The 12,223-nt window shown below is 34.5% G+C and overlaps 1 protein-coding gene across 2 annotated transcripts in view; it reads right to left on the reverse strand.

The window, feature by feature from the left end:
* The window catches only part of KIAA0825 (KIAA0825 ortholog), a 425,985-nt gene that overhangs the window by 272,042 nt on the left and 141,720 nt on the right, over nt 1-12,223 (reverse strand). For both annotated transcript variants that reach the window (XM_055133965.1, XM_055133956.1), the window contains 2 exons: nt 8,159-8,349; nt 5,687-5,869 (listed from right to left, as the gene is read on the reverse strand). In XM_055133965.1, coding sequence (XP_054989940.1) covers nt 5,687-5,869; nt 8,159-8,349 — 374 coding nt within the window. The remainder of the gene's footprint in view (nt 1-5,686; nt 5,870-8,158; nt 8,350-12,223) is intronic.

Here is a 12,223-nt window from a genome sequence, read left to right on the forward strand (position 1 = left end):
AATGATGAGCTAGCTATTAGATAACCTCTAATGATGTTTTGATATACAGTTAAAAAAGAGGACACTCTAAATAATTCATTGGAGAGTGTAAAATACAATTCTAAGAGCCACAGAATTATATTTTCAAAATAATTTTGATATAGTGCATTTAAATAATCCTTTAAAAACAATTTCTTATAGATTGAAATAATATACTTCTTAATTCTCCAAAATTAGCAGACAGAAATAAAATGAGTCTGCTAAAGGAAAAAAAATGGTGAAATTTCTTGCCTTACTCAACATTAATTCATTCATACTCCTGTCCACATTCCCTACACTGATATTTAACTCTAGGTGGGGTCTCTATTGGTTCCTTATCTATAATCATGCTGCTCTCCTTTTTATCCATATCCAAATGAAAACAACTCAAATGTTAACAAGCGTCAACTAGGCCTTAGGCTTCTCCTGTGCCCTGTGCTTTAGACTGTCATCCCAGAGAAACCAAGTCCCAAAATAAGATGTGACTCATATAAACCTACATAATGGACTCAGGACAGACAACTCAAGGTCTAAGTTCCATGGTGATAGAGAAGTCAGGTCAGATGTCTTGTATCATCTATGCCTGTCATAGTGTCTGAGACATTGTAGGTGCTCAATGAGTAAAATACCAAGACAAGAACGATTTGGGAAAAAACTAGAATTAATTTGAAACTGAATGATTGAAATAACACTTGAGATAAGTCCCTTAAGTGGAATATTTACAAGAGCTGGCTAGATAGTACAGAATAAAAGGCAAGCATTTGCCTTATACTTGGAACATTTAATCCCCAGCACCACATAGGGTCATGGAGTGCCCTGGGACTGATCCCTGAGTACAGCGCCCGGAGTAAGCTCTGAATATTATTGGTTATGGCCTTAAACCTAAACCAAAACAAATGTTTACATTAAAGAAACAAAGGGAATAATTTATTTGGTTGGTTTGGTTTGGGAGTCACACTTTGGCTGTACTAAGTAGCTACTCCTGGCAATGCTTGGAGTACTGTGATATGTCAGAACTCAAACCCAGGGCCTTACACATAGAAGGATGAATGACATCTGCAGCCCTCATATAGGAAGTCATTTAATTTAAAAGAAATACCAAGACAAGTAGCTTCACTTTCTGGATAATTTGCTAGATACTCATTTCTCTTACATTTTAAATACTTATTCTCCTACAGTCTGATCATTGGTGGGAGGGGCGGGGGTAGGGCACCATCCAGTCATGTTCAGGGCTTGCTTCTGGTTCCGTGCAGAGGGATCAATGGATCGTATGCAGTGCCCAGTATCAAACTGGGGTCAGCAGTGTGCAAGGTAAGTGCCTCAATTCTGTACTACCTTTCTGGCCTCTCTTCATTTTTATAATAGCTTTACTGATATAATTCACAAATCATAAAATGTATCCATTTTCAAGTATGTAACCAGTTTCTACTACACTCAAACTTGTGTAAATACTATGCAATTTGAGACCATTTTCATAACCTCAAATGTTACCCATTAGCAGTACTGCCTAATTTTGCCTCTCTCATCCCCTGTAAATCACAATCTATTTTTTGTTTATATGGATTTGCCTATTCTGGACATTGCTAATAAAATCATGTCATGTGTGCTCTTCTATCTGTTTTTTTTTTTCGTTTAGCGTGATATTTTTGATATTTATCCCTGTTGTAACAACTATCAGTACTAATATTCCATTTTTACTGGTATCTAAATTTTACTATATAAGCATACATAACATTTTGTTTCTTTATTCATCAGCTGATAGAAATTTAGACTCTTTTTACTTTTGTGCTATTACGAAAAATGCTGCTTGTGGACATTTGTGCACATATTTTCACAAAGACGTGTGGTTTATTTGGGGCAGGAGGCCTTAGACCTGACAGTAAAATGGCTGCATCATTTGATCATATGTTTAAGACTTCACATAGAAGCAGTTTCTATGCTTAACATCTTAAGGAACTACCTTACTGTTTGTTTCCCAAAGTGCCAGACATTCTTTTTTTTTTTTTCTTTTTGGGTCACAACCCAGCGATGCTCGGGGGTTACTCCTGGCTTTACACTCAGGAATTACTCCTGGCGGTGCTTGGGGGACCATATGGGATGCCGGGGATCGAACCCGGTTCGGCCCCGTGCAAGGCAAACGCCCACCCGCTGTGCTATCGCTCCGGCCCCATTGCCAGACATTCTTGAGGTATGAAAGCAAAGTTTTAGTCTAAAATGTTGAGTTTATAAGGAGCAATGAAATCACTTTAAATTTAGAAAGCAAAACCACAACAGTCTATGAGAGAAACTTCAAAAGACGTCCAAGTAGTTTGCAACTGAATGACAGACACAGCAAGGAAATCCCTTGTAATGTTGTGATTCAAAAGTCATATCTGAGTGACACCAGGAAAACCCTAAGAAATATCTGCTTTTCTTGGTGTACTGACCAACATTCTCTTCTACTTCTGATGACTGCACCTCTCCCTGTAGTGTCAGCATTTGTAATGAAATTCCTTCCTCCATGTTGTTAAATGCTGTGAAAATGGAAACAGGGACAGCATTTCAAAAAGCACCTATGTCTAGGAGGCTTTATACGACCTCATAGCATTTTATCAGACGTTCTTCTAGTACTTGAGAAGAGATTTTTCATCTCACTGACGGCTATTTCCATTGTGTTTTCTTATACAGTATAGGTATGCACCATTTGCTGGAGTGAAACAAACTGCATTTACCTAAAATTCTATGAATTAATTTTTTACTTCTTTATGAGCAAATTAAAGCCAACACATCTATGCTAGTAAAATACAACTTTGAATTCATTGTGTGTGTGTGTGTGTGTGTGTGTGTGTATACATGTGTTGAGTCAGCATTGGAACATGCAGCTTAACCTCCTTTATGAAAGAAGTATAAGCTATAACCATTTTGAAAAATACACGGTGAATATTTTATGTGCCCGCAGAACTCTCCCTGGAGGACAAACCAAAAGTACCGCGTTTACAACATTCTAGCAGACATTTACAAAGAAGTTTTGGGGGTTTTTGCAAACTGGTTTCATTCTTCCTGAAAAGATTTTAAGATCATGTACTCCTGCCTTGGGATTTAGTGGTCCTTTGCTAAGCTTAAAAGAAAAATAGCTTCAGTTTATCTGTCAGAACTACCTGGAAAAAAAGGCAGTTAGCCTCTATAAAGGCATAACATATGGAGTGACAAATATCAGGTTTATTTGATAAAAAATCCAAAGCTACCAATAGCTGATTGTTACTGTTTAACCATTCCTTAAACACTCAGTTGAATTTTTTTTAAATGTGAGATAAACATACCCCTTCCTCTTTTTATTACTACTAATATAGCAACTCTTGTGAAATGAAGCTAAATATTCTGGGTGTGATCAGAAGCTAAATAAGTCAATAGTGTTCTTGCCACACCAAATGTTTATATTTTGCTTTTTTGATGTTTTTAACTCCCTAGTTGGAGAAGAGCACTGTCCTGTAGCACGGGTGGATATTTGTAAACATTTTAAAAAGCCTAGGAATATTTTTAAAGAATGAAAGTACAGAGGCTGGAGAGAGAGAGTATAGCAGGCAAGGTGCTTACTCTATGCAGCCAACCTGGGTTTAATCCCCTGAACACCATATTATCCCAAGCACAGCGAGGAGGGATCCCCGAGTACAGAGCCAGAGCACTGCCAGGTGTGAAAAAAAGGAAACAAAGCAAGTGTATCTAGATTTTTGTTCATGCTTCAAAGCAAGATAACAACTGTGTTTTATTGTGAAAAATAACAGGCAGTGTTAGTATAAAATATCTTCTGCAAATGCTGGTTGAAATTAGCAGTTTAAATTTGTTGAATGAGGTTACAGAGCAACATCTAAGTGCACAAATCACAGAAAGTTGAGTGTTTACATAGTTGTTAAAAACGTATCAAAAGGGCAGAGGTTAATAATAATGAATGTATGTTACATTATTATTATTTAAATATGCAAACTTTGATAATTATTTATTTTACAAATGCATTGGGGGGTTAAAATTTTTCTATTCATCTGTGACAAACCATGAAATTCAATATTGCTCACCATGACCAATCCATGAAATTTGTCAACTTTGTTCTTGATTTTCACAGGGCCTTCCTCTTAGATGAAATGACCCACTGAACTAAGAGCATAGCAAGATTTTTCATCTATGGTAAATCAGTTTAGTTTACTAGGATTTATTAAGGGCTTCAGACCTTGAGTTTTTTATGATTATGAACCATTGTGCATATAATCTCAAACTTATGGCAATTTTCTCTGTTTCATCCCCTTTCTGAAAGAATTCTCCATTTCTAAAATTAGTCTTCAACATAGGGTTGCCAGAAGGAATAACCTGTAAACAATGGATCTGTTTAAAGTCAAAAAGTGGGTGAAAATTATAGGGAAATTGCAAAGTTGTTAACTACTCTTAGAATTTCTAACACAAAGATCTCAAAATTTGCTGATAATCATGATTTATACATTGTCTTTTCAAGAATATTATAGGAAAAATACTTAACCTAATTTATCCTAAAAAAGAGAAATATATGCATATGTATATATGTATATAATTTGATATATATGTATATAATTTATACTACCCAAGAAACTATAAATGTGCCTAGTCTTTCAAGATGAAATTACTATTTTAGTGGAGAATTTTTTTATTTTTTATTTTTTTAATTGAATCACCATGAGATGCATAGTTACAAAGCTGTTTATGATCAGGTCTTAGTCATACAATGATCCAACACCATACTTGGTAGAGAATTTTTTTTAATTGTATTGTTTCATTCTAAAATCTATTCCAACCCCTTCTATAACAGTGATTAGAATCAAACATACCAGAAATAAACCAGAAAAAAATGGCCAAAAATGCTGAATTTGCCAAAATCTTATTTATTTAGATAAGTAAAATAATTTAATATTTAAAAATGTAATTGCTTATTCATATTTCCACTTATCTTTACTAGCTGAGATTTTAAAACCTAGAAGTGCAACTCTAGAGCAAATTAACAGTAAGAAAACCACTAGATCTCATCCAGTTTTGGACATATTTTAGTTTAGTTTCAATTTTAGTTTGTGTTAGAAGAATCACATTATATAAAATTTAGAACTAAAAGAAATTAAAGAGCAAAGAATCAGTAGGTATAATTTACTTTTTCATAGTTTCAAGCTAAGTCTGAAATAACAGATCCATTAGTGTAATTTGATCAATTTAGCACAAATAATAAAATATTCTTAATTTTCTTAGTACCTTAACTAAATAGGAGTAAGCAATAGGGAAGATATGACTTAGAATTTAATTGCTTTTGTTTGTTTGTTTTGTTTTGTTTCTTTTTTTTTGCTTTTTGGGTCACACCGGACGATGTTCAGGGGTTACTCCTGGCACTGCACTCAGGAAATATTCCTGGTGGTGCTCAGGGGACCGTTCGGGATGCCAGAGATCTAACCCGGGTAAGCCGCATGCACGGCAAATGCTATAGCAGTTGTACTATCGCTTGGGATGCAGTGTTTTATTTTTTATTTTTATTTTTTTTATGGCTCAACTTGTATTAAAATGCACTTGAAAAAAATTTAAATTTCTGCTTCTCACAATCCAGTAAGTGATATGAAAATAACTTTTAAAAATCACATTATTTCATGTCATAGTAACTGAAAAAGAAAAGATAGTTGGTACTTACTGATACAATTCAGTTAATGGTGAAGTTAAAATGACCAATGTGGTAGACAGATTATTACAATGGGTATGAATTTTAAAAATTTTATCATCTATGTACTCATGAGGATTCAAAAGTTTCTGTACAGATGTGCAAATTGACCATAACATATTCTCCGTGCAAATTAAAATAGTTGTGATATCAAGTCTATTAAAAAAAAAAAGGAAAACCATATTAAAACAAGTTTTTCTGCTTGCTACATACATCATCATCTATATTTCTTAGAATGAGCATATTAAAAAAAACAACTAGAAATCTCAGACCAGATACCAGAGCTAGGGAGCTAGAGTGCATCAAAAATAGATTTGTGCTTTCCAGATTTTAAATGACCCACACTACTATTGTCTTTAGGAATGAAGAAGGACTATAATAGTGAAACAAATTTTAAAAGAGTTGCATTAAAATACTGTTTATGAGCTCAAAACTTTCCTTGAAATTGCTTTCAGCAAAAGAAAAGTCAAATTATAAAAAAGTTTTGACATATATATGATAGGTGAAAAACTAATAGCAGAACAATTTTCATCCAGGTTATTAAAAAGAATAGTATGGTGGTGTTGTACCCCTAAGATATATGCACATTTTCCACCCTTACAGTCCAGTGTTACCATAATTTAAAAAGTTAAATTAAGAAAGCTACAAGATTTCTCAGTAAAATGAGAAAAAAAGTGCTACCAAAAGTACAGAAACTTAGAGTGTCCAATATTTTCAATATTAAATAAACTTGTGGAAAACAAGCTATATTACTTATCCTTAAAATAGTGTTTCCTTTTTATTTGGTATACAAATAATTCATAATTTGATTAATCTTTTGGTTGTTTCTTCTAAATTCAATGTTGAAAAAATAGAGGATAGAAACTGATGAGATAAGGAATCGAATAAATTTAAGTATCTTTACAAATGATATCTGTATATATAATGGATTTTATATACAATAATATGTATAACTTCTATGTGTACTTCATTATATGACAGTTGGATCTGCCACAGAATTAGTAATAACCTTTAACAAGTTTAATTGTTATTTGTATTCATTTACACTAAACAACTACAGATCTAAGGCATATGGATTCATAAACAAAACATACATGCACACTCATAATTTTATTTCCACAACACCAGTGATTAAGCATTAATCATTAAAATTAAAATATTTATTTACATAAAAAAACAAGAAATAATTTAAACTTTGCACAATGTTTTCATTTTGATGTGACTATATAAAAAATGAAAACTTGGTTTGTCAATGAATTAAATAAATTATGTACAGTCAATTAATTAAATATAATTTCTATTTCATGACAAATAGTAAAACTGATTTCCTAAACATCTCATAATAACTTGCCACCTCATCATCAAAAGTGATTTGCATCATTTAAGAAAAAGACTGAAGGTATCTTTTGCTCTCAAAACAAATTTTCCATCCATTGTTCAGGATATTTTTTTTAATGCTTGGTCAGTAATTCAAAACAGCCTGTTCAAAATGCCATGTTTATGAAACACTGAAGCAGGACCCAAATGCCCTTCAAATTCAACGTGTTTTACATGAACATGATCAGGAAATGACTCCTACTGCACCTCCCTGACCCACACACACAAGCCTCTGCTCTCTGTAGCCTCCTCCAAAAAGATACCTGAATGTGTATACCTAAAATTCTTCTGCATATCAGACAAAAGTTATTAAATTAATGCCTTCACCAATTATTGTCATGTAAAACACATTTTCTTTGTAGTTTCCAATTACCTCGATAGCTCACAGAATTGAACTAATATAAATAAGTATTTGAATTATAGTTTGGATATAGCCAGAGAGTGTTGGTCTTCATTTTCTGTGATTTCACATTTTGTTGAACTGGCTTTTAGTAAAACATAATGGAAGAAAAAAAAAGAGGAAAGAAGTAATTAGATTGTATATAAAGGAGAAAAAATGATTATACAAAGGAGTTTTTTTAATGAAGATTAATCACAGTATTTAAATGCTTAAAAAAAAAATCTGAACTAAATGCTATTGTTTGTTTGCCTGGACTCTCAAAGTCAAATGGACAAACTCATCATAGCACGGCTGATGCTTCTTCCACTGATAGAACTTCAATTTCATTTTGTGTCTTTGTGTCTCCATCTCATTAGCCCTTGTAAGCAGAGATATTATTAACATGTATATCACATATACACATATATTTCCTAAATTGTATTATATCTTGACTCTAAAAAGAAAAACAGTGGAATCTATATACAGTTTTTAAAAGAAATAAAAGCAAAGTTATTTTGATTCAAGTTTCAATATTGCCACTTAGATACCTCAGGAGAAATGAATGTGATTTCCTTTCAGATCACACACTGTGCAAGGAGTTATGTCATGAGGTTCAGAATGACATTCTGGTTTAAGCCAAGGAGTGAAAAAATTTCTTGAAAAGCAATGGTCTCTACTATTTGAATTACCTGATCTGAGGAGTTCTCTCACACCTGGGCTGGGCCCGAGTGTATCTGGAGGCGAGGAAACCCAAGGTCTTCTCCAGCACTTCTGCTAGAATCTCTTGGGCTAACTTAGGGGGCACAATTGTCCAGAGATCGTGACGAAGAGCGGAGAGGAAATAATGCCACATCTGGAGCGAGAAGGAGCATCGTTCCCCCTGGCAAAACCACCACACATTAAACAACGGAATCACATCTTCCAAAATGTCAGTTTATTTCCTAATTAGTTCATGCTGAAAGGAAATAACTGGCAAGTTTGACACACTAGATGACCAAGAAGGATTTCTGACAAGAAGTAACACATCCTTATGACAACAGAACATATGTCTTATTTCAATTAGGAGACAAGATATTTTTGTGCAAAAATAAGACCACAAGCATTTAAACAAGTAGATCTTCCATTTACCTATTCCTGGCTAGGATTCAAAATGAACTTTAAAAAAAAATGAACTTTTAAGCAATCAACTTTAGAGTTATGAAACTAGTAATGGATATGTGATTCCTATAAAATCAAGACTCAATGATTTAAATGAAGTATATATTTTTTTCTGAAATATGAAGAATATATATTTTCTGAAATAGCATCATTGAGACTATTTATACATGTTCCAAATGTCACATTATAATGAAATGACAGGAGCAAAAATAAACTTGAAGACTGTATGCTTATCAGCATGCACAGAACCAGTGGGGGGTGGGGGAACTATTTAAGATCACGACACTGACATACTTTATCCAGAGTGTTTTAATAACAATAGAAACAGATACTACCATAGCATGATTCCACGAGATTTTGTAAAGCCTAGGAAGATATTATCATCGTTGTTTCACTATCTCTACAGCACTTTGTACTTCCTATGGGCCAGATTCTCATTCCTTTCCATCTACTACAGATCTTCCTCTGTGCCAGATTCCCTGAGCTGAGACCATGGAGAGCCCAGACAGCAGCCAAGGCTAAGGGGAGCAGGCAAAATGAGAAGTAGCCTCAAGTGATTTACAAGCATTAATTAGTTAACATGCTTTGGGGGTGAGGGTGGGGTAATGATAGTACTTTGACCTCATTTTCTTCAAACCAGACCAAAGATGATTTGAAACAGGAAGAGTCGAATGTACTCTTCACACACTGTCCTGATAGTGTTGCTGTATTAGTAAAGCGTTAGTGTTAGTAAAGCGTTCCTTTTTATCTCTTTCACTGAAAATTGCTTACCCACTGTTTCTATTTCTGTAACAAATGTTAGATAAAGAAATAACTGCTGTTCTTTTTTACCAAACACTGTTGTTTCCAATGCAGATATTCCTGTTGATAGCTTCCCTACAAATGATTTTTTTTCTGGCAATTAAAAAATTTTGATTACCAATGGCCACTCAACACCTTTATTGCAAACCACAACACCTAATCAGAGAGAGAGATCAAAAGGGAATACCCTGCCATAGTGGCAGTGTGAGGTGAGGGGGTGATGGGACTGGGGAGGGTGGGAGAGATGCTGGGTTTACTGGTGGTAGAGAATGGGCACTGGTGAAGGGATGGGTTCTTGAACTTTGTATGGGGGAAACATGAGCACAATAATGTATAATTCATTTCAATTCTTAATGTAATTTTATTAGATCAATAAAGTCCAGATGAAAAAAATTTTTTTGATTACTAAATTCCTTGCCAGTGCCTGTAATAATAAAATTGTAATTATTATTTAGTAACTTTTGAATTGAGTTTGCAAATGAGTAGAACTGTTATACTTGTAGATGAAATTTAGGTGCCAAGTTGTTAAAGTTCACAGTGGGGGGTCCGAGATTGACCACTGATTTCTGTTTTCTGATGCACACCAAATGTGCATCAAAACTGCATAAGAAAAAAATTACAAAGTTTTAATGTGGAAGCAGCAAAATTGTCTTCCTCCACATTTGTTGGTTGTGTATTCTGTGGTTTAAAAACAAAACCTTTCATATAGTCAAAAAAGAAATTTTAAAGCTTTCCTCCTACTTTCTGTGCTGGATTAAAGCAAAACTGTCCCAGCTGACTAAATGACTTGACTGAATGGTCACACTAACTTTCTCCATGGCAACAGATAGATGCTTACAATAACAGGGTCAATGTGATTTCTTGTATTCTTCAAAAATGTTAAAAAAAATCCTTTTATGGTTAAATTTTTGACAATAAATGAGGAAATAAAATTGTTAAACACTTCTTAAGCGTTAGTGTGTTAAACGAATGTTTGCTCTAAAACATTTCAAACTGGTTATTATTCTCATAATTCTCTTCAAAATGTGCATAACCTCATTGTATGCAAGGGTTTTCATTAAACTAAATCTGATTCATTTATTTCCCTGACCTGTTTCCCCATTTGTTGTCATTTCAAAAGTATTCGGCTAGTAAACATCTGTTATTTTTGTAGGCCCACTATAATGTAAACAGATGTGAGCTTTTATTTAGATTATATATCAGGAAACAAGCAGCTGGGCTTTATTATATGAGCCACTCAATATTATCTTTGAACAGACAATTCTTTATTCTTTGACTATTGGAAAACATAAGTTGCTAAAAATTGAGCAGATGTCAACTACACTAAAATCTTAATTCTACACATATAATCTGAACACCCATTGTACCATCTGACCAGCACCACGCTGGAGAGATATCAAACTTTGAGTCTTGCAAGCTGACAGTTTAAGGAAAAGGAAATGATGTGTCTAGGGCTCGGCTGATATCATGCAACTCGAGCAAAGCTCCCATATCCTGCAACTCCTTCCCCGTTTCTTTTCCTCTTTCCGCACATGGAGATAGGTTCCCCTGAGATCTCCAGCCTCGGTGTTGCCTAAAGTCAGACAGATTGCATCTTTTCTCTCTCCAAACAGCCCGGTTAACTCCATGCTAGCCCTGTTTCACAAATCAGTGAGGACAATGGGGAGGGAGAGGAAGAGAAAGGGGCACAGTAAATGGGAGAAAACCGTGTCAGGTATCCCAGCTGTCAAAACAGTTTAAAATTTTTGCTATTTTTAGAGGAATCTTATTTTGGGTAACTAGAAAAGCAGTATCACTTTATTTTTTCTGAGCATAAATAACCACCACTAACTCTGCAATTAAATTGTAACTACTGACCATGTAAGTATATGGAAGCTACAGTACCGTGTAATCACAGGGTAACTATCTCGTTATTTCTGTCTTTGTAGCTAAAGCCTTGTCATAAGATCTAAGAGCTGTGTGTTACATGGTAATTTGTTGTGTCTGTGTGTGTATGTGTGTGTTTATGTGCATGTGTGTGATTGCGTGTGTTTAAATATCCAGTAACTTCAATAACAGGGTCTCAATGCATCCACTTATTATTTATACAGTACAATTTTTCTAGTTCCCAGTTTTCATATGAGGAACTAAAATACCTTGTTATCATACAGTGAGATGATACCTGTTTTTCAAGGAAAATATATTTTAAATTGCTCATTAGTACACTGACATATTGAAATAGTTTGAAATGTGAGATGGACTCATTTTCAAGCTCTCTGTTTACCTCAAGGCAAATAAGGAAGCTGTGAGGCTGCCAAGAGAGGCAAGACCAATACTTCCCTGCTTATCTCATGCTACCAGCTGCAACATCCCACCTTCTCCTCATTTTGCCCTTTGCAGCTTGAAGTATGTCAGGTTTGGGAACTCTTACTTGAATGCGCTTGCAGAAAAGAAAGAAAAAACTCACGAGGAAGGGCCTCTAAAAGCAAGATGAAATGACCTTAGAATCGTGGATCCTTTCTATGTGGTTATATTTGTAATGATAATAATTTAGGTATAAATGGAGCTACAGGAACACAGCCTCAGTGGCAGGAAGGTGACAAGAGTGACCCAGTTGAATAAAACTCCATTCTGCTTCGCTCACAGTTCCTTTGGTCACAGTTCCATTAAGACAAACAAGGAAAATGAAATGATAAACATCAGTCTGAAGGAAAGGGAAAATTGAAACCACTAGTGAAACTAGGCGGGTACGATTGATGAGCTTTTTATTTTTAAATTTTTGTTTTGTTTCGTTTTTGAACCACACCCTGTGATGC

Source organism: Sorex araneus, chromosome 1, assembly GCF_027595985.1.
Source record: "Sorex araneus isolate mSorAra2 chromosome 1, mSorAra2.pri, whole genome shotgun sequence".
Classification (NCBI taxonomy): Eukaryota; Metazoa; Chordata; class Mammalia; order Eulipotyphla; family Soricidae; genus Sorex; species Sorex araneus.